Genomic DNA, 23,089 nt, shown 5'->3' on the forward strand with positions numbered 1-23,089 from the left:
GAGAAGGGCTCAGGTCATAGTCTGCCACATGAGAGTTCACCATAATGTTATAAGACTGAGAAAGTTTTAGTTTTTATAAAATAACGAGTCTGAATCTCGCAGGCTCTTTCTCTATTAAGTATTATTAAAATAAAACATTATTCGTAGGATACGACGAGATAAGTAAAAAAACAAACAAGTTAAATTTTAAAAAATTTAACTCACCCACAGCCTTGCGTGACTCGAAAATAAACAAAATTAATAAATACTGACCAAACATTTTGAAAAAATCCATAACTGAAATTTAAAAAGTATATTTATCAGACGTGAATGTTAATTAGGTAGGTATCTGATTAAACGTTCAAAATAATAACTTAAAATTCAGAAATACAATATATTGATAGTATCAATTATATTGATTAAAGTTTATGAAAAAACTTGTATTTCTATGACCATCAGGTAGAATTTTTCTTGGATGTTTTTAAACAACGAAAATATATTTTACGAGTGATCTTCGTTCGGTGCGAACCACTGACTACATTGTTTAAACTTAGCTTGCAATTTTGATGCAATTTTGTTATATTGTTCGACATATTTTAATATTAATCATCTTGCTCATCACTGAAATAAAATGTTATTTCCAAAAAGTCATACCGCAAACAACGAGTTGTAGACTATAGAGATGCCTTCAATGTGGCGTCAAAAAAGCGCTGCAGTTTTAGATTACTAAATTAAACTTGAATAATTTCAAACTATTTTAAAATTAGTAGACTTAATTCTCGAGTAGAATTTTTTTGTGACGGGGTGGAATTTCCAAAAATCCTGTAAGACCTATAACCTAAATAATAATATAAGTTTTTATTTTATTTTAAACTGAATTCGAAATTTCATCAACTTGAAAAGTTACTCACTTGCATACAAATTTTCACCCTCTATTTAACCCCGTCCTGGGTGGAATTTCCAAAGACCCTTTCCTGGCTGGAATTTCCAAAGACCCTTTCCTGGCTGGAATTTCCAAAGACCCTTTCCTGGGTGGAATTTCCAAAGACCCTTTGTTAGTAGGTATGTGTTTTCATAATAGGAACCTATTGTCAAAATTTCAGGTTTCTAATCCCAGCGGTTTTGGCTGTGCGTTGATAGACCAGTCAGTCAGTCAGGACAAGTAATTTTTGAAATTTGAAATTTGTATAGTCCACGCGGACGAAGTTGCGGGCATAAGTTAGTGATGTATAAGATTCGTCTAGTTACAGTTTTATTATAAGTATAGATGATTGTCGTCAAGCGCAAGCCTATCACGCAATAAAACTAAAGCTAAATAAGTAATACATAATTTATCTTTGCCTTTTTTTATTTTTTTATTCAGATGCCTTCTCTAGTAACACCTCACCTCTGGTCGGTACTCGACGGAATTTGCCACAAGCGGGAAGTGTCGAGGCTATCACAGGATGCCTGGTGTACAGTGGTAGTATCAGACTCAATAAATAAATACTTAATTATTTCAACAAAAAACCGGCCAAGTGCGAGTCGGACTCGCGCACGAAGAGTTCCGCACCATCGTACAATAAGTAATACTTGTAGGGGGTTTGATATATGCGAACGTAACGCAATATAATATTGTATGCGGACGCATGGTTAGTCAGTCGGTATAGGTTCGCCACGCAGGGCACTTAGCACGCACCTATTAAAGCTTTTATCTATATACCTACGGAGTATTATTTGGTCACCACCGCACTCCCCTAAATACTTTAAAAAAAAATATGGCAGCCATTATGATTTTTTATATTTGTTGTTATAGCAGTAATAGTAAGTAATACACATTCTGCGAAAGTTTCAAATCTCTACGTATTACGGTTCACGAGATACACAGCCCACTGACAGACACGCACTTGTAACGCTAAATAAGACTAGTTTTCAAAGATACAGGAGCATACGTATTCAAAGTTGTTCAAAAGTATTATACAGGGTGTAACCAGAACGCTGGTAATAACTTAGCGTTATTGTTATACTACCTAAACACAAGCCAATACCAATAACCATTTGCGTCATTTTGTAGTTTTAATGATTTAGTATTTTTCAAACCCGCAATGTATTATAGCGTGCAAAACTCGGGTCAATGCCCCACCTACGACGTGGCATTGTCTCTGAGTGGCCTACTTACACAACATTCGTCGACCTCTAGCGTCAGTCATATGTTTTATTTGCAATATATCGTAAACTTTTACAAAATTATAAGATTTTTTTATATTTTTTCGCTTTTTTTGCAGTATCATATCAGTAATCATCAGTACTATCAACTGTCTTCGTTTTTGATAGCGTTCTGGTTGCACCCTGTATTTTTAAGTTTAGATTGTTACAGAGGCAGAAAGGATTTCGGGGTTGATAACAACAGGTAAATTAAATTAAAATTAAAAGGCGTTTTATTAATAGTTATAACAGTTTATTCAGAAGTCATTCAGCCTTAAAGCCAGAATACATTTTTCAATTTAACACTTTTAAAGAGTTTTTGCAACAAACAAGAGGGCATATACTATCTGTTCAGTTACGCAACGTTTGCGTACAATTGAAATGTCACCTTACGTTAAAAAAAATAACGTCTAAAAAAATCTATTTCCTAATTGTGATTATTTTGTTGACTGGACTAATTGCAATTTATGATGACTTTATCTCCATCATTAGTTGAAAATCGCACCTCAGGTGGTTTTGTTTCGTACTCAACATTATGAGATGTGTCCACAATGTTCGCACGCAGGGCATTTAATTTGTATGTGCCACGTTGCCGCGCGAGCACAGTCGCGAGGATGAAGACAGTTGTCAACATCCCCAGGATAGCAATTATAGACATCAATTGGATATTTCCTGAATCCAAACCTGTAAATAAATGAACACTTCTATAAGTAAATCAATATCAAAATGTACTACAAAATCAATTCTCAATTGATGGATTCACCATCACCATAGGTTGTCTTTGTATAGATATTACTCGCGACTTCGTCGGCGTGAACTACGAAAATTCCAAATCCATATTTCACCCCCTTAGGGTTTGAATTTTCAAAAATCCTTTCTTATCGGACGCCTACGTCATAATAGCTATCTGCATGCCAAGCGCGATCTATCCAGTGGTTTGAGCTGTGCGTTGATAGATCAGTCAGTCAGTCTGTCACTCAGCGTGTCCTTTTATATATTACTAGCTTATTGCTCACGACTCTGTCCGCGTTGACTACACAAAATGTCAAACCCCTATTTCACCCCCTTAGGGGTCGAATTTTCAAAAATCCTTTCTTAGCGGATGCCTACGTCATAAAAGTTATCTGCATGCCTTTCAGCCCGACCCGTCCAGTAGTTTGAGCCGTGCGTTGATAGATCAATCAGTCAGTCAGTCAGTCAGTCAGTCACCTTTTCCTTTTATATAATTTAACTGATGTGGTTATAACTGAACTAATTTAGATGAAATTTGGTACAGAGATAGCTTGCATCCCTAGCCAATCCTATAACCTATTCCGGAAATCGAAAAGTTACCACAGGATTTTTAGAAAATCTAAATCCACCTGGATTAAGTCGCGGACACAGTTTACAGATGATGTATATTTACGGGCATGATTTATATAGTAATTAGATTCATTAAAAAAAAAGTTTACAGATGTTGCTGGAATCCTAGAGACGGGTATAGGCTTCTTTTTGTCTAAAAAAGTTAAAGAATTTCCACGGGATACTTAAAAATCCTAAATCTAAGCGTAGTCGCGGGTGAGAGATTTAGAACGTTAGACAGTGGACTTTATTAGTGATGAGTAATAAAATCTAATGATTACCAATGAAAGTTATCACCTATCAATTATTTTAAAATGTAGGTAGTTGTAAATTTTGTCAGGTAAAGCCAAAATATTAAATTATTAAAATCAAGCAAAGCATCTGCTGTATTATTTAAAAGTAAGAATCCTAATCATTTAAACTGGCTTCTATAATAATTAGAAGCTAATAACCTAATGTTGACTTTTATCTCAATGTATAAAATAATTAGCAAAAGAGGGTAAAATAACAATTAATCATTTATTGAAAGACCTTTAATACTTTAATCTTTATAGACCTATCTGTATTTTGTTGTATTTCTCAGCATAGGTCTATTTCATATTAAAATGAATCTACCACCCGTTTTCAAAGGTGTTTAGTTGTGTAGAAGAAAGTGCAAACAAACTACACAACACACATCTTTTAAAAGCATTACAACATTACATAATATCTAAAACATATTTGGTACATGGTTATAACAAGTTTAAGCGTAAGTCAGAAATGCAGGTTAAATTTAACTAATTTTATAAGTTATTAAAATGTTCCCTCATAAAGCTTGCACGTGGATATAGATCACAACGCGTAGAGGCTAATCGAGAGATTTAATCTTTATTATAACCTAACTCCAATATTAACTTGATTTGGGCACAATTGCTATTGTAACCACTTAATCAAGATATCGACCTAAACACAAAAGTATTTAATAGTCCTTGAGTCTCGAGTCGGAACAAGACTGGCTTAAAAACCTTAAAACACCGGTATTTATACAAATCTATTCAAGATGGCTCCCGCCACAGATCGCGTGACATCGGATGAGTCAAATATTGTCTAATTCAATAAACTTAACTTCAATAAACTAACACAAGTAAACTTTAAAAGGCAAGTAATTACATTACAATAAAATATAAGAATAGAATAGAATAGAATAGAATGTTTTATATTCATGTAAACTTTTTAAAAGTGCTTATGAATAGTCAGGTAGTTTTTGAAGGGTTATACAGAAATAAAAAGGGAATATATTGATCGAAAGAGATTTAATTTGTAAGGAACATTTTAGTGAGTACAACGGAGAGCGGCTAGTGTAGTCAAGAGAGCGAGAGAAGAGATCGCAAGAGAGAGAGAGGACAACAGATTGCCAAAACACATTTTAAACACCGTTTTTCGGCTCTGGCTACAAGCCTTTTACAGCCAAAAACATGTTAGGCTTAGTTTACACTAGTTAATCAACACTCTCCCTTAAACTAAACCTAATTACATTCCATCAAACTAAGACTACTAACAAATTTAGTAAATTTAGATATACAAAGACCTTTAGTTAATATGTCTGCTATCATATCATCAGTGGGACAATACTTTATACTTAAGATACCTTCGTTCACAACTTGTCGTATAAAGTGGTGTCGCACATCTATATGCTTAGTTCTAGAATGAAATAGCGAATTATTACACAATTTCTGAGCTGATTGATTATCATTATACATCACAATATCAATAACTTTACTACCAAGACATTCAGTTAGAAAAGTACGAACAAACAATGATTCTTTGCAAGCATCAGATAAGGCCATATATTCCGCCTCTGTGCTACTGAGAGCAACAGTTCTTTGTTTACGGCTTTCCCAGGAAACAACATTAGAAACAATTTTAAATACGTACCCTGTATAAGATCTTCTATCAATTGTATTACCTGCCCAGTCTGCATCCACAAAAGAAGTGACCTTTAAACCACTCTTTTTGAAAATTAGGCAATAGTCAAGCGTACCTTTCAAATAGCGTAAGACACGCTTGGCTGCCTTCCAGTGTACCTCACCGTGACAGTTGTTGAACTGGCTCAGCACGCTGACCACATGCGCTATATCAGGGCGCGTGCATACTGCAACATACATCAAGCAACCAATTAAATTTCTATAGTCATATTTACCTGACTCTCCCTCAATTTTGTCAAGCTTTAATCCGGTTTCCATTGGTGTCTTGACAGGTTTACAGTTTTCCATTTTGAATTTTTCTAAAATATTCTTTATGTAAGAATTCTGATCGATAGTTATTGTTCCATCTTGTTTACAAATATGCATACCTAGTATGTGATTAACGGGACCAAAATCTTTCATTTCAAATTCTTCCATGAGTTCTTGTTTTAAACTGTCTTTGTCTTCCTTAGAACAGGATGAAAAGATCAAAATATCATCAACATACAATGTTATTATTATCAAATTACCTCTGATACTCTTGACATAAACACAAGGTTCAGAACTTAGTTTCTTGAAGTTCAATTTTTGTGTTAGAACATTGTTTATCTTCTCATACCACGACTTAGCGGCTTGCTTAAGTCCGTATATTGCTTTATTTAATTTATATACCATATTTTCTTTACCTTTTATTTTAAAATTCTCTGGTTGTTCCATGAACACATTTTCTTGTAAGTCGCCATTCAAGAAAGCTGTGGTCACGTCCATATGGTCTATATCCATATTATACTCAGCTGCAAGTGCTAAAAGCATCCTTATGGTAGAATATCTTACCACAGGCGAAAACGTTTCGTGATAGTCGATTCCATACTTCTGTGTGTAACCTTTTGCCACCAGACGAGCCTTGTAACGCAGAACCTCTCCATTCAGTCCCTTTTTCTTCTTAAAGACCCACTTGCATTGAACTGCTTTCTGGTTCTTTGGTTTCTCGACCAGTGTCCAACATTTGTTTTTACAAAAAGATTGATACTCATCTGCCATAGCCTTCTTCCATTGCTCAGCTTCATCGCCACTCAGCGCCTCGTGCACGGTGGCAGGCTCGTCGCTGTCGACGCCCTGTCTCGCGCAGCTCAAGTTGGCGAGCTCGGGCATATCTGAATCATAGCTGTCAGACTCTGCCATCTCGAGCGTTGAGCTTCCTGGAACATATGTTGGATCGGACGGGTCATCTGTTTCCATGAATGTTTCAGAGAGACTTTGATCAGAATCTGCCAATGAAAACACAGTTTGTCTACGATGACTGTTTTGGGAATAAACCCCCTTGGATACCTCCGACCTGTCATCAGGCTTCCTACTCTCCTCATTTTCATTAGATGATTCTGACAAATTGGAATTGACATCATTCTCAGGATAAATAACAAAATTTTGTTGTTCAAAATTTTCATCATTTGACAAGTCATTTTGAAAATTTTCCTCTATGAACCTCACATTTCTTAATATAATTTTTGTAATTTTTAGCTTTTATAATTTTTGTAGGGTTCGCAGGATCAATTAGCCTATATCCTTTACTATCTTCACAGTATCCTACAAAAATTAGCTTCTTGCATCTCTTATCAAGCTTTTTACAGTTTACTATATGATTAAAAGCTTGACAGCCAAAAACACGTAGATGACTTACATTTACTTTCTTGTTGCTCCACTTTTCTTCAGGAGTCGCTCCCATCACGGCCTTGGTTGGACTTCTGTTCTTTAGGTATACTGCCGTATTGACAGCCTCCGCCCAATATCTCTGGTCCAAGCCAGCATCTAAGAGCATACACCGAGCCTTCTCCATTATGGTTCGGTTTGCTCGCTCGGCCACACCGTTCTGCTGTGGAGAATAGGGTACAGTAGTTTGATGCTGTATTCCACTAGCTTTCAGGAACCTCTGAAATTCATTATTCACATATTCACCTCCTCCGTCACTTCTTAAAACTTTAATCTTAGCGCCAGTCTGATTTTCTACAAGAGCTTTGAAATCTTTGAAATACTGAAAAGCTTCATTTTTATATTGTAGGAAATATACAAAAGTTTTTCTTGAAAAGTCATCAATCAGCACCATAAAGTACTTGGCTCCACCGAAGGACTTCTGCAAGGGTCCACACAAGTCAGTGTGTATGAGCCCTAGGACCTCCTTTGCCCTGCTATACGATTTTGACGGAAAGGGTGTCCTTGTTTGCTTGCCTTCTATACATGCAACACAAGTTTTATAATTGCTATCATTATAATTAATGCCAATTACCATACCTTTTTTCATTAAATTCATGCTGCGAGAATTTAAGTGTCCGAGACGCTTGTGCCAGGTCTCTTGTGAGACGCTGGACGCTGAAAGTTGGCTATCCAAACCATCAGTTCCAGTTCCACTTAGTGCCACGTTGTCAGCGTTAAATGGGTCCTTTATCTGTGAACAGTCTACAAAATTCTCCCTATCTACCCCTAGAGGTGACATAACAGCGTTATCTGATGCAACATTACATACATTTTTCTTAATTAAGGTATCGAGTATATAAATACCATTAGTTTGTGTTGCAGTTGCAACTACGTTATTTTTATGAACAATTTTGCAGATTTTTTCATTAAAATGTACCTCAAATCCTTTCTTGGTCATTGCGCTAACAGATAATAGGTTAGTTGACAATTTAGGTACAAAGAATACATTTTATATTTGCTTAATACAATTTTGCATCTGTACTTTGACATTGCCATACCCCGACGCAAACACTTTTTCACCATTCGCAACACACACTTCGATTGGACTCTTAGACACATAATCTGACATCACTGATTGATTATTGCACATATGATTAGTGCATCCACTATCTACGCACCAAACATCACTTTGAAGTTTCACGGAGAGTGCTGTGACAAGAGACTTATCTGTGCTCTTTTCCGCTTCCTTACGCTTGCCTGTCTCTGTTTTCTTCTTATTTAATGGACAATCCCGGGAAAAATGGTTCGGCTTTTTACAACGGAAACATTTAAATACCTTCTTAGTAACTAATGCAGCAGCTGACCCACCACTATTTTCATCCCTACGCAGGTTTTCTTGAAGCAATTTTCCTTTGACTATGTCACTGCAAAGTTTGACGTTTGAGTTTTCTAATGCCATTATGAGAGGATCATAGTCTGTTGAAAGTCCACTCAGCATGATGACAGCTACGAAGTCGTCTTCAAGCCCCGATCCGATCTCCGTTAATTGTTGAGAGATCTCGGTAATTTTGTTGACGTACGCCTCCATGCTTTGGCTCTCGTTTAATTTTACAGCAAATAGTGTGCGTAATAATCCTAATCTACGACACAAACCTTTATCTTCATAGGCCTTTTGAAGATTACGCCACGCCTCGTACGCCGTTGTTGCATTTCGAATATGTGGAATTGCTGCCGGCTGTACTGATAACGAAATCCGTGCCAACGCTTTGAGTTGTCTTTTCATGTCCTTTTCCCCATCGTCTCTTTCGATGCAATCCCATAATTACTCATGGATAAGCAACATCCTCATGTGGAATTTCCAGGAATTGTAGTTTTCTATTCCTTTTAATTTTTCTATGGAAATGTGCATGGATGATGCCATTTTTTCGTCGTATGCGCAGCCGTGCGCCGCCACAAATAAAGTTAATTTTCAGCAGCACTCGCGTCACTGGGACCGATAACCTGAAGGGTAAAGGTACGGACAGACGTGCTAAAAAAAAGCGTGCTTTTATGCTAGCTTAATGTTAGCATGCTCATGCAACTGTTCACATTTGCCAGCAATAAGCATGCTTAAATAAACTGTAGAGTTATATGTTGTATGTTGTACTGAGTACATGCTAATAAGCAAACCCTGTTCAGACGCGCTCGGAGCACGCCCCCTTCTACCCGCGCCTCAGGTAGCATGCTCGAAAATCAAACGTCGGTTGATTTTTGAGCATGCTCGAAATAAGCATGCTCATTACATGACACACGTGCTACTAATGAGCACTTGCTCAATAAAAGCATGCTTTCGTGCTAGTAATGAGCACGTCTGTCCGTACCTTTATACAGAAATAAAAAGGGAATATATTGATCGAAAGAGATTTAATTTGTAAGGAACATTTTAGTGAGTACAACGGAGAGCGGCTAGTGTAGTCAAGAGAGCGAGAGAAGAGATCGCAAGAGAGAGAGAGGACAACAGATTGCCAAAACACATTTTAAACACCGTTTTTCGGCTCTGGCTACAAGCCTTTTACAGCCAAAAACATGTTAGGCTTAGTTTACACTAGTTAACCAACAGTTTTAATTTACCATTTAAGTAAAAATCATCGTGCCTCTCACCTTTCTCATACAATGTCAAGTGAAAAGCAAACAGGTTAGGTCGAGCGTACTGCGCCACTTTAATAAAATGGTCTCATGAGTCATGACGTCAGCTGTTATAAACTTATCTGGATAGACAAGTACCTACCTACAATTTTGGATTGCAGATACAACGAAATCTTTTACATTTCATCAATTTCAAACACCCACCTACTGGTAATCAAATGTTACCTTTATTTATTACCTAAATACTATAGCAAAACATTTAAAGTAATGATTAAAAGAGGAACATTAATAACAATTTTGATTAGAAGTAGGTGATAACTTAATAAATCAACTGAATATTTTATATGGTATATGCTATTAATATGTACATATTTGTAATAAAATTAAGTATCAATCAAGTGAATACTGTCCGGTATTTCTCTTTTGTCAGGTGACTGATGGTGCGAAAGCGGGGATGTTATCTGAGTGCCGTGAGACACGGCCTTTCCAGGATGGCCGAATGTCAAAAACCACATCTCCATGGCTGGCATCATCATGAGGCATCCAGACTTATACAATGGATTGATTGTTATTTATATCTGGCGAGAATGGACTATGAGTCATATTTAATTGTTAACTATTTGAATCAACATATTTAATGATTTGTGACGTCACAGGAAGTACCATTTAGTTCAATCACTTTGCAATTTGTAAAATACCGGAAGTTAAATAGTACCAACCTTTAAAATATATCAGTTTTGCTATCCTGTCAAATTAGTATAAAAAGCGTAGGTTTAATAAAAATGGCGGTCAATTGTGAGAATTAAGTCGAAGGCGCAAGCTATGCTTAAAAATACAGTGAAGTGAAATTGGAAACTGACTATTATTGAAGACCATCCCTATACTTTTGGAACACTACATTAATTAATGACATAATATATTGATGGTTTACATATTATTTCACATAATTTCTATGACAACTGTATTTTAAATCCAGCAATATCCTGTCAATCCTAGTATGTTGTCAGTATTTACTTTACAATAAATAATCAGTGAAATGTACCTATTGATAATTTAAATAATATTATTTTTCGTATTGTCACATTCCTAGAATATATTAAATTGGACAACAGTAAAGAATATAAGACACTATTAAAATATCATAATCTTTCGGGTTGGAAGTAACATTGACGTTGATATCCTGTCGCGAAATAACTATTCTGTTTAAAATATTACTACAAATATTTATTTTAGACTCCAAGTTTATGATTGGGTCAATTTTAGCATAATAATTTTGGATATATTTTTATTTGGATATGACACGGGCGTCATCTAGCGGTGTTATATTTATTATAAAGTATCTATTGTGCAAATAATTTTAAATACAACCACGAGGTATTCCAAGAACTAACAAGAAGATGAAGAATTAAGTCTCCGATGTCTACCATAGGCTCTAGTGGGGCTTGCAAATTGCGTGACTTAATACTGCCAATCAGCGCTTGGCCAGTGTGGTGGACTATGGCCTAAATTCTTCTCAATCTGAGTGAGAGAAGACCTGTGCTCAGTAGTAGGCTGACGATGGGATTGGGTGATAATAGCTAAATTATACCGTTACCGCCACGTAATCGTTGCGTTGTTGTCGGTGGAAAGGTTGTTGTTGTTGTCAGCCGTGGCATTGTTATTGTTGTTGTCGATGTTGTTGTTGAGGTGCTAGTTGTCGGGATCGCAGTAGTAGTACACTGACTCCCCTGACGTATGGCAACATTGTCTATTACTATCATATAATACAATGGACCGTCCACGTAAATCCCTTCTATGATGATCTGAAAAAAAAATCAGATTTAGGATATATCTTAAAAGAAGAAAATCTCATATACATACTAGATTTTGGTTCCATTGAATGTGTAAATTACTGAATTGAATATATATTTAAATTAAACTTACAGAAGATTTAAAAGTTTAGCAATAATTTTATAAATTTGGATAAATGATGTAAATCGTTATTTTTGATTGCAAATTATTATTCACTAGAGGATGCTCGCGACTTCGTCCACGTGGATTTAGGTTTTTAAAAATCCCGTGGGAACTCTTTGATTTTCCGGGATAAAAAGTAGCCTATGTCCTTCCCCGGGATGCAAGCTATCGCTGTACCAAATTTCGTCAAAATCGGTTGAACGGATGGGCCGTGAAAGGCTAGCAGACAGACACACTTTCGCATTTATAATATTAAGTATGGATTTTAATATCAAAACATTTATTAGCGCAAAAGTGTGTCTGCCTGATACCTTTCCAAGGCTCAACAGCATGACCAGCTGTTGAATTGATTTGGCACAGACTTGCATTGTTGATTTATGCAATGTAATAGCTTGAATTCTTCATGCTGGATACTTTTAATATATTCCAGGAAAACAAAGAGCGTCAGTGTTTTGAAAAACTTATATTCACATAGACACGTTGCAGGCGAAATAATCACTAGGAACCTATAAATACGAAATTGTGTTTGTTTGTTGGTTGGTAAAGGCATGGACAAAGTGACACATGCAACCTTTTATCCCGGAAATTCAAAGAGTTCCCACGGTATTATTAAAATCCTAAACTCCCGTACTTGGTCCCGTACATCCGAGACATGGTCGCTAACTATGGGCCTCATAAGAAAGCTCAGAGTCACTCAGCGGGCGACGGAGAGAGCTATGCTCGGAGTTTCTCTACGTGATCAAATCAGAAATAAGGAGATCCGTAGGAGAACTGGAGTAACCGACATAGCTCAACGGGTTGCGAAGCCGAAGTGGCAATGGGCAGGGCACATAGTTCGTACAACCGATAGACGTTGGGGTCTCAAGGTGCTGGAATGGCGACCTCACACCGGAAGACGCAGCGTTGGAAGATCCTCCACTAGGTGGACGGACGACATCAGACGAGTCGCAGGGAGCCGCTGGATTCAGGCGGCGCAAGACTGTGGCGTGTGGAAGTCCCTACAAGAGACCTACGTCCAGCAGTGGACTTCTATCGGTTGATGATAATGAAACTCCCGTACACACTGACGTTTATTCCATAATTTTTTTGAATTACCTGAAAGTTATATTTTATAATTTTAATAGAGTTTTATCTACACTTCAAGGAAATTTCTAAATAATTTACTTACTGACTAGCTTATGCTCACGACTTCGTCCGCGTGAAGTACACAAATTTCAAACCCCTATTTCACCTTCCCTTAGGGGTTGAATTTTCAAAAATCCTTTCTTAGTGGATGCCCACGCCTGCATGCCCAGCCCGATCCGTCCAGTAGTTTGAGCTGTGCGTTGATAGATCAGTCAGTCAGTCATTTAGTCACCTTTTTCTTTTATATATTTAGACTAGCTTACGCTCGCGACTTCGTCCGCGTGAACTACATAAAATTGAAACCCCTATTTCACCCCCTTAGGGGTTGAATTTTCAAAAATCCTTTCTTAGCGGATGCCTACGTCATAATAGCTATCTGCATGCCAAATTTCAACCCAATCCGTCCAGTAGTTTGAGCTGTGCGTTGATAGATCAGTCAGTCAGTCATTCAGTCAGTCAGTCAGTCAGTCACCTTTTCCTTTTTTATATATAGATTACTGCAAAAAGGTGTCGGTACTAGATGGCATAAACAGTCGCTTCAGTACTGAGGGAACATACATACCTATCAGAAATTTCCTCACTGGCAGCAAGCGGGCTGTAGCTCAGTGGTCAGAGCGTCGGAGATCCGCGATTTCGTCCGTGTGGATTTAGGTTTTTGAAAATCCTGTGGGAACTCTTCAATTTTCCGGGATAAAAAGTAGCCTACGAGTATGTCCTTCTCCGGGATGCAAACTATCTCTGTACCAAATTTCGTTAAAATCGGTCGAACGGTTGAGCCGTGAACAGCTAGCAGACAGACAGACAGACACTTTCGAATTTATAGTATTAGTATGGATTACCTGAAAGTTGTCATTGAAGTGCTTCAGAGTTGCCTGTTCATCATACCATGTCGAACTATTCCCCTCTCCCCAAACCTCATAAAGTATGTAATCCCTCTTCGCCTCATCGCTGTATGCAACTAAATCTTCAAGGGCCAGATACTCCGGCTTTTGGTATACTCGGATTCCGGTACTTCTATAAACAGACAGTTTTTTTTTAAAGAATATTAGCCATGTTAAATGACTAATATTCCCCTTTCCTCTCCAACTAAGCGTCAAGCTTGTGCTAGGAGTAGGTACGACAATAGTGCAACGGGCGGGGTTTGAACCGTCGACCTTTCGGTTTTCAGTCCACTCCTCTACCCGTTGAACTATTGAGGCTTAAATTTAATTTTTACTTATGAGTCACATACCTACTTCGATAGCAAGAGCGTATAGAGTAGCGAACTTAAGAGTTTTAGAGCTCTAAATCATCATCATCAACCGATAGATGTCCACTGCTGGACATAGGTCTCTTGTAGGGACCCCCCACACGCCACGGTCCTGCGCCGTCTGGATCCAGCGGCTCCCTGCGACTCGTCTGATGTCGTCCGTCCACCTAGTGGGGGGTCTTCCAACGCAGCGTCTTCCGGTGCGAGGTCGCCATTCCAGCACCTTGAGACCCCAACGTCTATCGGTTTTACGAACTATGTGTCCTGCCCATTGCCACTTCAGCTTCGCAACCCGTTGAGCTATGTCGGTTACTCTAGTTCTCCTACGGATCTCCTTATTTCTGATTTGATCACACACATAGCTCTCTCCATCGCCCGCTGAGTGAATTTTCAAAATAAGGAATATTAATTGAACTTTGTTCAGCGCTGGCGCCCAAACTTGGATGGAACCAAGTTCATCTCCTTTATTTCCCACCAGTTTTATTAAACTAACAAGCTTATGCGCGTGTCATATCAGGATAAAAATATATCCAAATTATTATGACAAAATTGACCCAATCATAAACTTGGAGTCTACAATAAATATTTGTAGTAATATTTTGAACAGAATCGTTATGCCGTGACAGGATACAACGTCAATGTTACCCAGCCCGAAAGGTTATGATTTAGTAGTATCTTATATTCTTTATTGTTGTCCAATTTAATATCTAGGAATGTGACAATACGAAAAATAATATTATGTAAATTATCGATACATATGACTAATTATTTATTGTAAAGTAAATACTGACAACATACTAGGATTGACAGGATATGGCTGGATTTAAAATACAGTTGTCTATAGAAATTATGTGAAATAATATGTAAATCATCAATATAGTATGGCATTAATTAATGTAGTAAAACAATAATAGGTAAACCGTCAATACATGTTGCAAATAATATTATTTAAGTAAATTAATAATAATGTCAACAATCTCAATTGTTGGTACAATGGTACCTACCATATACCTACCGTAATCACTTGCCTTATAAAGGTTTAGTTATTATAACTATGTACCAAATATGTTTAGATATTATGTTATGTATTATGGAATGTTGTAATGCTTTTAAAAGATGTGTGTTGTGGAGTTTCTTTGCCCATTTCTTCTCCACAACGAAACACCTTTGGAAACGGGTGGTAGATTCATTTTAATATGAAATAGACCTATGCTGAGAAATACAACAAAATACAGATAGGTCTATAAAGATTCAAGTATTAAAGATCTTTCAATAAATGATCAATTATTATTCGACTTGGTTGGTTTTACTTCTGTATTTATAACCTACCCTCTTTTGCTAATTAATTATTTTAGACATTGAGATAAAAGTAAACATTAGGTTGTTAGCTTCTAATTATTAGAAGCCTGTTTAGATGATTAGGATTCTTACTTTGAAATAATACAGCAGATGCTTTGCTTGATTTTTAATTACTTAGTATTTGGCCTTACCTGACAAATAATTGATAAATGATAACTTTCATTAGTAATCATTGTATTTAATTTATCATCACTATTAAAGCCCACTGTCTTAACTTCTCTCTTTTTATCTAAATCTCACACGCGCGACTTCGTCCGCTTGGACTACACAAAATTCAAACCCCTATTTTACCCCCTTAGGGGTTCAATTTTCAAAAATCCTTTCTTGGCGGATGTCTACGTCATAATGGCTAACTGCATGCTAAATTTCAGTCCAACCCATCAACAGTGGCGTGCACAGTGTTTGAAGCCAGTGTAGGCATTAGTTAGGTAGAAACCTGTTTACTGGCAGGTCATAATGAAAAATATGCATTGAGCTATTACAACTGGGGTAAGCAGTGCATTTATGCCTCTATGACCTGCACGCCACTGCCCATCAAGTAGTTTGAGCTGTGCGTTGATAGATCAGCCAGCCAGCCAGTCAGTCAGTAAGTTAGCCAAGCCAGCTTTTCCTTTTATATAATAGAAGAAGACTACGCACCTGGGATCAGCATAATAGTAATATGCGCTATACATGTTATAGCAGAAGTAGAAACAGCCGTTTCTCTCTAGATCCCAACTGTAAAGTGGAGAAATCAAACGAGCTGTCCTGTTTCCTGACCGACGGTGTATGTGGATCCGGGGCATATAGGCATTCAGGAACTTGTTATCTGAAAATATTTTGTTATCAATCTAGTGTATTTGATGCGATTTCACCTGGTGGTAAGTGATGCAGACTAAGATGGAAGGTGTAAGGAAAGGCCAATGACAGAATTTCTATAGAACCGTAACCCATCTTCTACTTATCTTCTTCTTCTTCTTCTTCTTCTATTATATAAAGAGGTAATGTCGTTAAGTTTGTTTGTAGGGGGTAATCTTTGGAACTACTGAACCGATTTTAAAAATTCTTTCACCAGTAGAAAGCTACATTATTCCTGAGTGACATAGGCTATACGGGATCTTTAAAAACCTAAATCCACTCGGGCGAAGCCGCGGGGATCAGCTAGTATAACATAAAAATGAATCACTAAATGTGTTGCTCATCGCAAATCTCGAGAACCGCTGAACCGATTTCGCTAATTCTTTTTTATAATATTCCTTGAAGTACGAGGATGGTTCGTACGGAGAGAAAAATTTAATTCAACCTCCCCCTCAATTTTCTAAGCTCCACCCGAGCGAAGCCGTGTCAGCTAGTTTTATTATATAAAAGTCGTTTACAAGTCTCGACTCTAGTATCATAAGGTCGGATGTGTACTACCGACCAAACTCACTTTTTTACATAAAGGTAATGAGCATTTCGGGCTCTTTCTGCCAAGCTGACACCAGTATTTCTATCTCTTTTCGTTGCAAAGATAAATACATGCATAATGTCGTATCTGAACACATTCTAAAAATTTGGAGAACCATAATTATATTTTTTGACTTGCGTATGTATGCATCAAAGCAATGGAGAAAAATGATAGATGTATTTTGAGTTCGACCATTATGCTACGAAATAAGTTTATTTGTAATACTAGCTGGTACTGCAGTTACGCACTTCTGCTTCTAAAATATGTAATAATTTTGTTAGGTAAAATCACAACAGATGTTATGCTTCGAATTTTTTGTATTAATATTTGGACTGTGAATCATTTAAGACTTTTTGCCTTGTAATATAAATAATTTTGCAATAAAATTCATGGAAGTAAGTTGAAATAAAGCTTTTTGTTTGTGACTACATTAAAGTTGATGTGATTAATAGGTAAGAGATCCATCCTATTTCACCAAAATTTTGGACTAAACTGCGGGAAAAAAGTAAAGAGCCAGAATAAAGCTGAAGACATTTTGAAAATGTAGACTAGAAAATCTTTTAGGACCACGAAAATCACACCATGGAAATCTAAACATATATTATAATAATACCCCACTAAGCAAAAAACCGTGCATTTATGGTTTTTTTTATGAATCGTAGTTCAAATCATCAGTTTAAAAATTTATTGCCCTAGTTTTTAAGGTAGCCTTAAAAAATTAGAGTACCTAATCAATTTTTTTCTTCTTTACCCGTCTTATAATCGACCGAATTTGATATTAATCGAGAGCAGAAATTATAAGGCACCTACAATATGTGATGATAGTGATTCTAACGAAACATACCTAAATTTAGGAAGCTTTAGATTATGTTAATTTAAATATAAATGTAGTATAAATTAATTTATTAATTAAACAACTAATGAAAGTGAAAGTAAAAAAATAAAAAACTTAACTAAAACACGAAAGAAACAGTTTAAAAAAGTATATCTGTTAAAAAGAACAGTCGAAACAGAAGCAATTGAATTTTCAAGAAAGCAGAAAGTATTTTTTTATTACAAAAGTGGCAATGCCGGATTTGACTAACAGTAAATCCTTATACCTGCGTAGTTTCTGCACCTTAAAAACCATTCATGATGCTACCAGCAGTGTTGCTACATTAATGTGGTCTGAAAACATCAGCTGCAGCGGAAGGAATAAAACAGTATCTTGTCTTATTTCATTAATCTACTAGAGAAGAAACAAAGTATTCTCGAAATTGTTGAAGAATTGACTTTGTGGTCTGATAATTGTGTCGGTCATAATCGGAACATGATAATCGTTATGGCTTACTTATGATTATTATAAGGATTACCACACTAAAAGGTGATAAATCACAAGCTTTATGCTAAAATGCAACATGTACCTACGTGGAGTAAGATGTAATCCATGCACAAATAGAAAAAAGGGAACAGCTGAAAACAATGCAGATTACTAAACTAAGAGATTGGTCACAGTTTACAAGAACATGCGAAGGAAACAAAACTTTTTGATAAGTTTGATTTGGCACTACAACATATTTTTAAAGACCACATCCCTTTACAAAGGTAATATATCAGGACCGTTTGTTATTTCAAAAAAAAAAAGAACGGCGGGGATTTTCAGATTTCGGAATATATTACCTGGCTACAACTAACGCAATAATGCTGGGTGTTATTATTTTATAAACACTACTTTAAAGAAGACTTTTTTGTATTTCATTAGTATGTTATAGGTACATATAAACTTAAAATTCTTCCCCGCTTTCGCCCAATATACGACATAATGAGAAACCATTATTAGTATTTATATTAGTGTATTAATAATATGTATTTTATATTCTTATTATATGGTTTAGTTTATTTACCTATTGGTATTTAGGTTTATTTTACACCACCTCCCATTGTCCGTTTGTTCGTTTTTTCCCTAGCGTTAAGGTTGTCTGGAAGAGATCGCTATTTAGCGATAAGACCGCCTTTTTGTACCTACTTATTAAGATTTCTTTTTGTAACCTGTCATTTGTGTTTCTGTGGTGCAATAAAGTATATACATACATACATACATACATTATCCACTGTAAAATATAACCAACTTTTGCAGTAGGTACCTGCTGACCTCCATTCTTACTTTACGTTCCTAATCATTATAAGGAAAATCAGGCTATGTTGGCATGTTTTAGATTTCTATATTGATGTAACCGTCATGTGTGCAATTCCACAAAAAATGTTTGGCCCACTGTAGGTTTCTAATTACTTTGTAATTTTTTTTTCCAATTTTTGGCCGTTGTTTTTAATTAATGGGCTTTATTTTTGAATTTGTAAATGTTATTTTCATTCATTCAGAAGTCACAAGGTTTACACGGATACAATGGTCAGACTATCGGGCGAATGCAATTATTATGTTTCAGATCTAACTAATCAGTTTCAGAAAAAATCAGATAGGTACATTGTTGCTATCTCACAAAACTCCTAAATGATTTTTGTGAGATAACTACTGTGATCTTTTGTCCGAATATTACTTATGTATAATCAGTTAAGACGTATTATGAAATATTAAGTAATAGATCCGACTTTTATTTCAAATTTGTAATAGTAAAAATTGCAGCCATAAAGTCGGTTTACAACTTATGCACACAATTTTTTAGCACAGTTACGAATATTACCAGCATAAAGTCGCATATCGTCCATTTTGAAGAAATTGTGAGTTTATATTTTATTTATTAATGATAAAGTATTTCTAGTAATGGTTAATGATAGGTACAGTTAAGTGTTAAATATTACAAAAACAACTGAAATTGTATCTCTAGTAGTTTAGAAATTATGACCCGATTTCCCTAGCATTTTTGTTTTGGCTCTCCTGAAAAGTAGCAAAAATCCACATCCGACCTTATGATACTAGAGTCGAGAAGTATGTACCTATGTTTTATGCAGCATTTTGTTGCTGTTTCATTACTGATAACTTAACATAGGATTTAACACCTCTAGAACTTGCGGTTTTTCATTAAATCTAAGATTAAGTCACAATGATTCTAGGTTATATACAATTTACCAATAATATTGTGAATCAAATAAAAACATCCACAAGTTTAAAATCACAATTTTTAATTTTTAAGTGGTTATTTAATACTAGGATAATTATCATTAACTTAGGTATATTGTGTGTAAATTGGTGGGTCAGGATTTAATTCAATTCTCTTTTTATTAATAAACCCACTACCAGAAATCGCTACGCGGAACGGCTTTGCCGGTACGGTAGCATGGTAACTAGCCACGGTCAAAGCTTATATTAAATCTCTATTATCCTTCTCTATTCCATAAACGAGTACTTTGATGATAAATTTTAAAAAACTGTAAAAAAATTCTTCTACAATACTCAATACTATTTTATTATTTTTATTATTTTTTGTGACTAAATATATAATGTGACTAATTTTATCAATGTACACGTTGTTAGGTATATCATAACATATTGCATGCTAATAGGCAGAATTAGGCTGTACCTTTTTACTTTGTAACATCTCCACTGTTTACCCATATTCGCAATAAAGAAGTTTGTATTATTGTATTATTGTATTAAAAGAGAAACAATTCACAAACTCCCAAATTGCCCCTGCCGGGTATCAAACCCAAGACCTCGCACTTATAAATCGGCAGCGCTCACCACTGCGCTACGGAAGTTCACAATTCGATCAGTCTTTGTCACAAAAATAACGTCATCATCATCATTATCAACCGATAGACGTCCACTGCTGGACATAGGTCTCTTGTAGAGACTTCCACACGCCACGGTCTTGCGCCGCCTGAATCCAGCGGCTCCCTGCGACTCGTCTGATGTCGTCCGTCCACCTAGTGGGGGTCCAATGCTGCGTCTTCCGGTGCGAGGTCGTCATTTCAGCACCTTGGGATCCCTATCGGTTACGTACGTCTATCGGTTTTACGAACTATGTGCCCTGCCCATTGCCACTACAACCCTTCAACAACTTCGCAACCCGTTGAGCAATGTCGGTTTCTCTAGTTCTCCTACGGATCTCCTCAATTCTGATTTGATCACGTAGAGAAACTCCAAGCATAGCTCTCTCCATCGCCCGCTGAGTGACTCTGAGCTTTCTCATGAGGCCCATAATTAGCGACCATGTCTCGGATCCATATCATCACTGGCAACACGCACTGTTCGAAGACTTTGGTCTTCAAGAGGAATTTTGGACAATCTAATAGGTAGGTCCAAATTCGAGAAAGAGTTCAGCCGCCAAATCCAACTCGGTTGGGCAGCGTGCAGGAAGCTTCGAGATGTCCTCTTGTCCAAATATAGTAACGAAACATAATATGGCTGACCTCCTTTATAATAAACTAGCTGATTCCTGCGACTTCGTCCGCGTGGATTTAAGTTTTTTAAAATCCCGCGGGAACTCTTTGATTTTTCGGGATTGTTGTCGTTGCTTGGTACCTACAATATGAATTCACTATGAACACTTCCTGAATCTTGATAACCCAGGCGGGCAGTAACCCTGCAGCATCAGGATTAAGGAGTTGAATCCAGAATTTTTTATGTGACCACGACGTAAAATTTTTTTGTTGATTTTTAAAATAATTTTGCAAATCGGTTCAGAAACCTCGAAAAAATCGATGTAGAAAAAAGAAACACCTCCGTTTTGACAGTCGCTAGTCGGTTAAAAACCGATGACCTTGAAATATTTACGGAACAATCTTTAAAATATCCCCTTTCTAACAAAAAAAGAATGAATGAAATCGGACTACGCGTTAATGAATTACAACTCAGTATACATTTTAACTTTCGTCCCCTCTCCTACGGGAACCATGCTGAATTTCGGGATAAAAAGTATCCTATATTCTTCCTCATAGTATGACCTTAAATCGTACCAAGTTTCATTGGAATCCATTCAGTAGTTTCAGCGTGATGCGCGGCCGTGATACAGACAGACAGACAGACAGACAAAAATGAAAAAAATTACAGTTTTGGGTTCAGTATCGATTATAGAGTGCCCTCGAAAAAAAATTTTCAAAATATCTTCAATGTACAGAATTTGACCTGTTACAGTTTTATTATAAGTATTGATTGATGATTGATGATTGATGATGATGTGTGAGAAGAGACAGAGATAGTCTTACCGGGGTCAAAAACTTCACCCCAAGTTCCAAACGCTGTCGGGTCATTTTTCCATCCGCAGAGATCACTGTCTTGGAAATCACAACTCAAAGAATCTGAAAATAACAATTTATACTGAAATCTCAATATAAATATATAAAAGGAAAAGGTGACTGACTGACTGGCTGATCTATCAACTCACAGCTCAAACTAGACACAGGATCGGGCTGAAATTTGGCATGCAGATAGCTATCATGACGTAGGCATCCGGTAAGAAAGGGTTTTTGAAACTTCAACCCCTAAGGGGGTGAAATAGGGGTTTGAAATTTGTGTAGTCCACGCGGACCAAGTCGCGAGCATCAGATAGTCTCAACATATTTCTGACGTCGCGCACTCATAAGACTAGAAGCACCCCACAGTCCAGGCCACTAGTTTTTGCGTTAAAGAGTAACAAACATAGCTACATACACACATAGATACAAACTTTGGCCTTTATAATATTACAGTAATAAGCAAGCTTAATCATCTGCAGAACCAACATAAAAACCAGCCAAGTGCGAGTCAGGATTTAAAAAAAACTTAATTCCACGCGGACTAAGTCGATTTATACCTAATACGGTATTTGACAACTAGTCAAATCAGTAACTTTTTATCAAACGTCAAAACGCGTGCTTAGTACCTACCTATGCGAGATTCTATAAAATACCAGTGTGTGACGTCACAATCATTTGTCGTGCTTTTTTTAGTTTAATCAATAATTTTAAATGGTTATTACGGTTCACTAATGAATGACAAAAAACGTATGACAAATTATCAGTTTTTCTGGGTGGTAAAAAAAAAATAACCCACGAAGGGGATGGCGGGGTCTTACAGACCCCGCCATCCCCTTCTAACCTAACCGTTCCGAGTCGGAGTGCCCCAAGTCCCGAGCTCGCTTCGCTCGCTCTTGATGGTGGGAGCGGGGGGGATGAGAGAGATCCCCCACCATAGTGGTGGTCTCTTCTCGTCGACCGGGGCACGTCGACGGAGCCCATTATAGTAAGCAGTCTCTTCCGTCGACCCGGTCGACATATAAAAGATTTGGTGAATTCTTAAAG

The 23,089-nt window shown here is 36.7% G+C and overlaps 1 protein-coding gene across 1 annotated transcript in view; it reads right to left on the bottom strand.

Moving 5' to 3' along the window:
- Window positions 1-11,450: 11,450 nt before the first annotated feature.
- LOC138403955 (uncharacterized) overlaps window positions 11,451-23,089 on the bottom strand; it is a 34,343-nt gene continuing 22,704 nt past the window's right edge. The window contains exons 15-16 of the mRNA XM_069506328.1: window positions 22,016-22,108; window positions 11,451-11,563 (exon numbers count right to left, since the gene is read on the bottom strand). Coding sequence (XP_069362429.1) covers window positions 11,451-11,563; window positions 22,016-22,108 — 206 coding nt within the window. The remainder of the gene's footprint in view (window positions 11,564-22,015; window positions 22,109-23,089) is intronic.

Source organism: Maniola hyperantus, chromosome 23 (genome assembly GCF_902806685.2).
Source record: "Maniola hyperantus chromosome 23, iAphHyp1.2, whole genome shotgun sequence".
Classification (NCBI taxonomy): domain Eukaryota; kingdom Metazoa; phylum Arthropoda; class Insecta; order Lepidoptera; family Nymphalidae; genus Maniola; species Maniola hyperantus.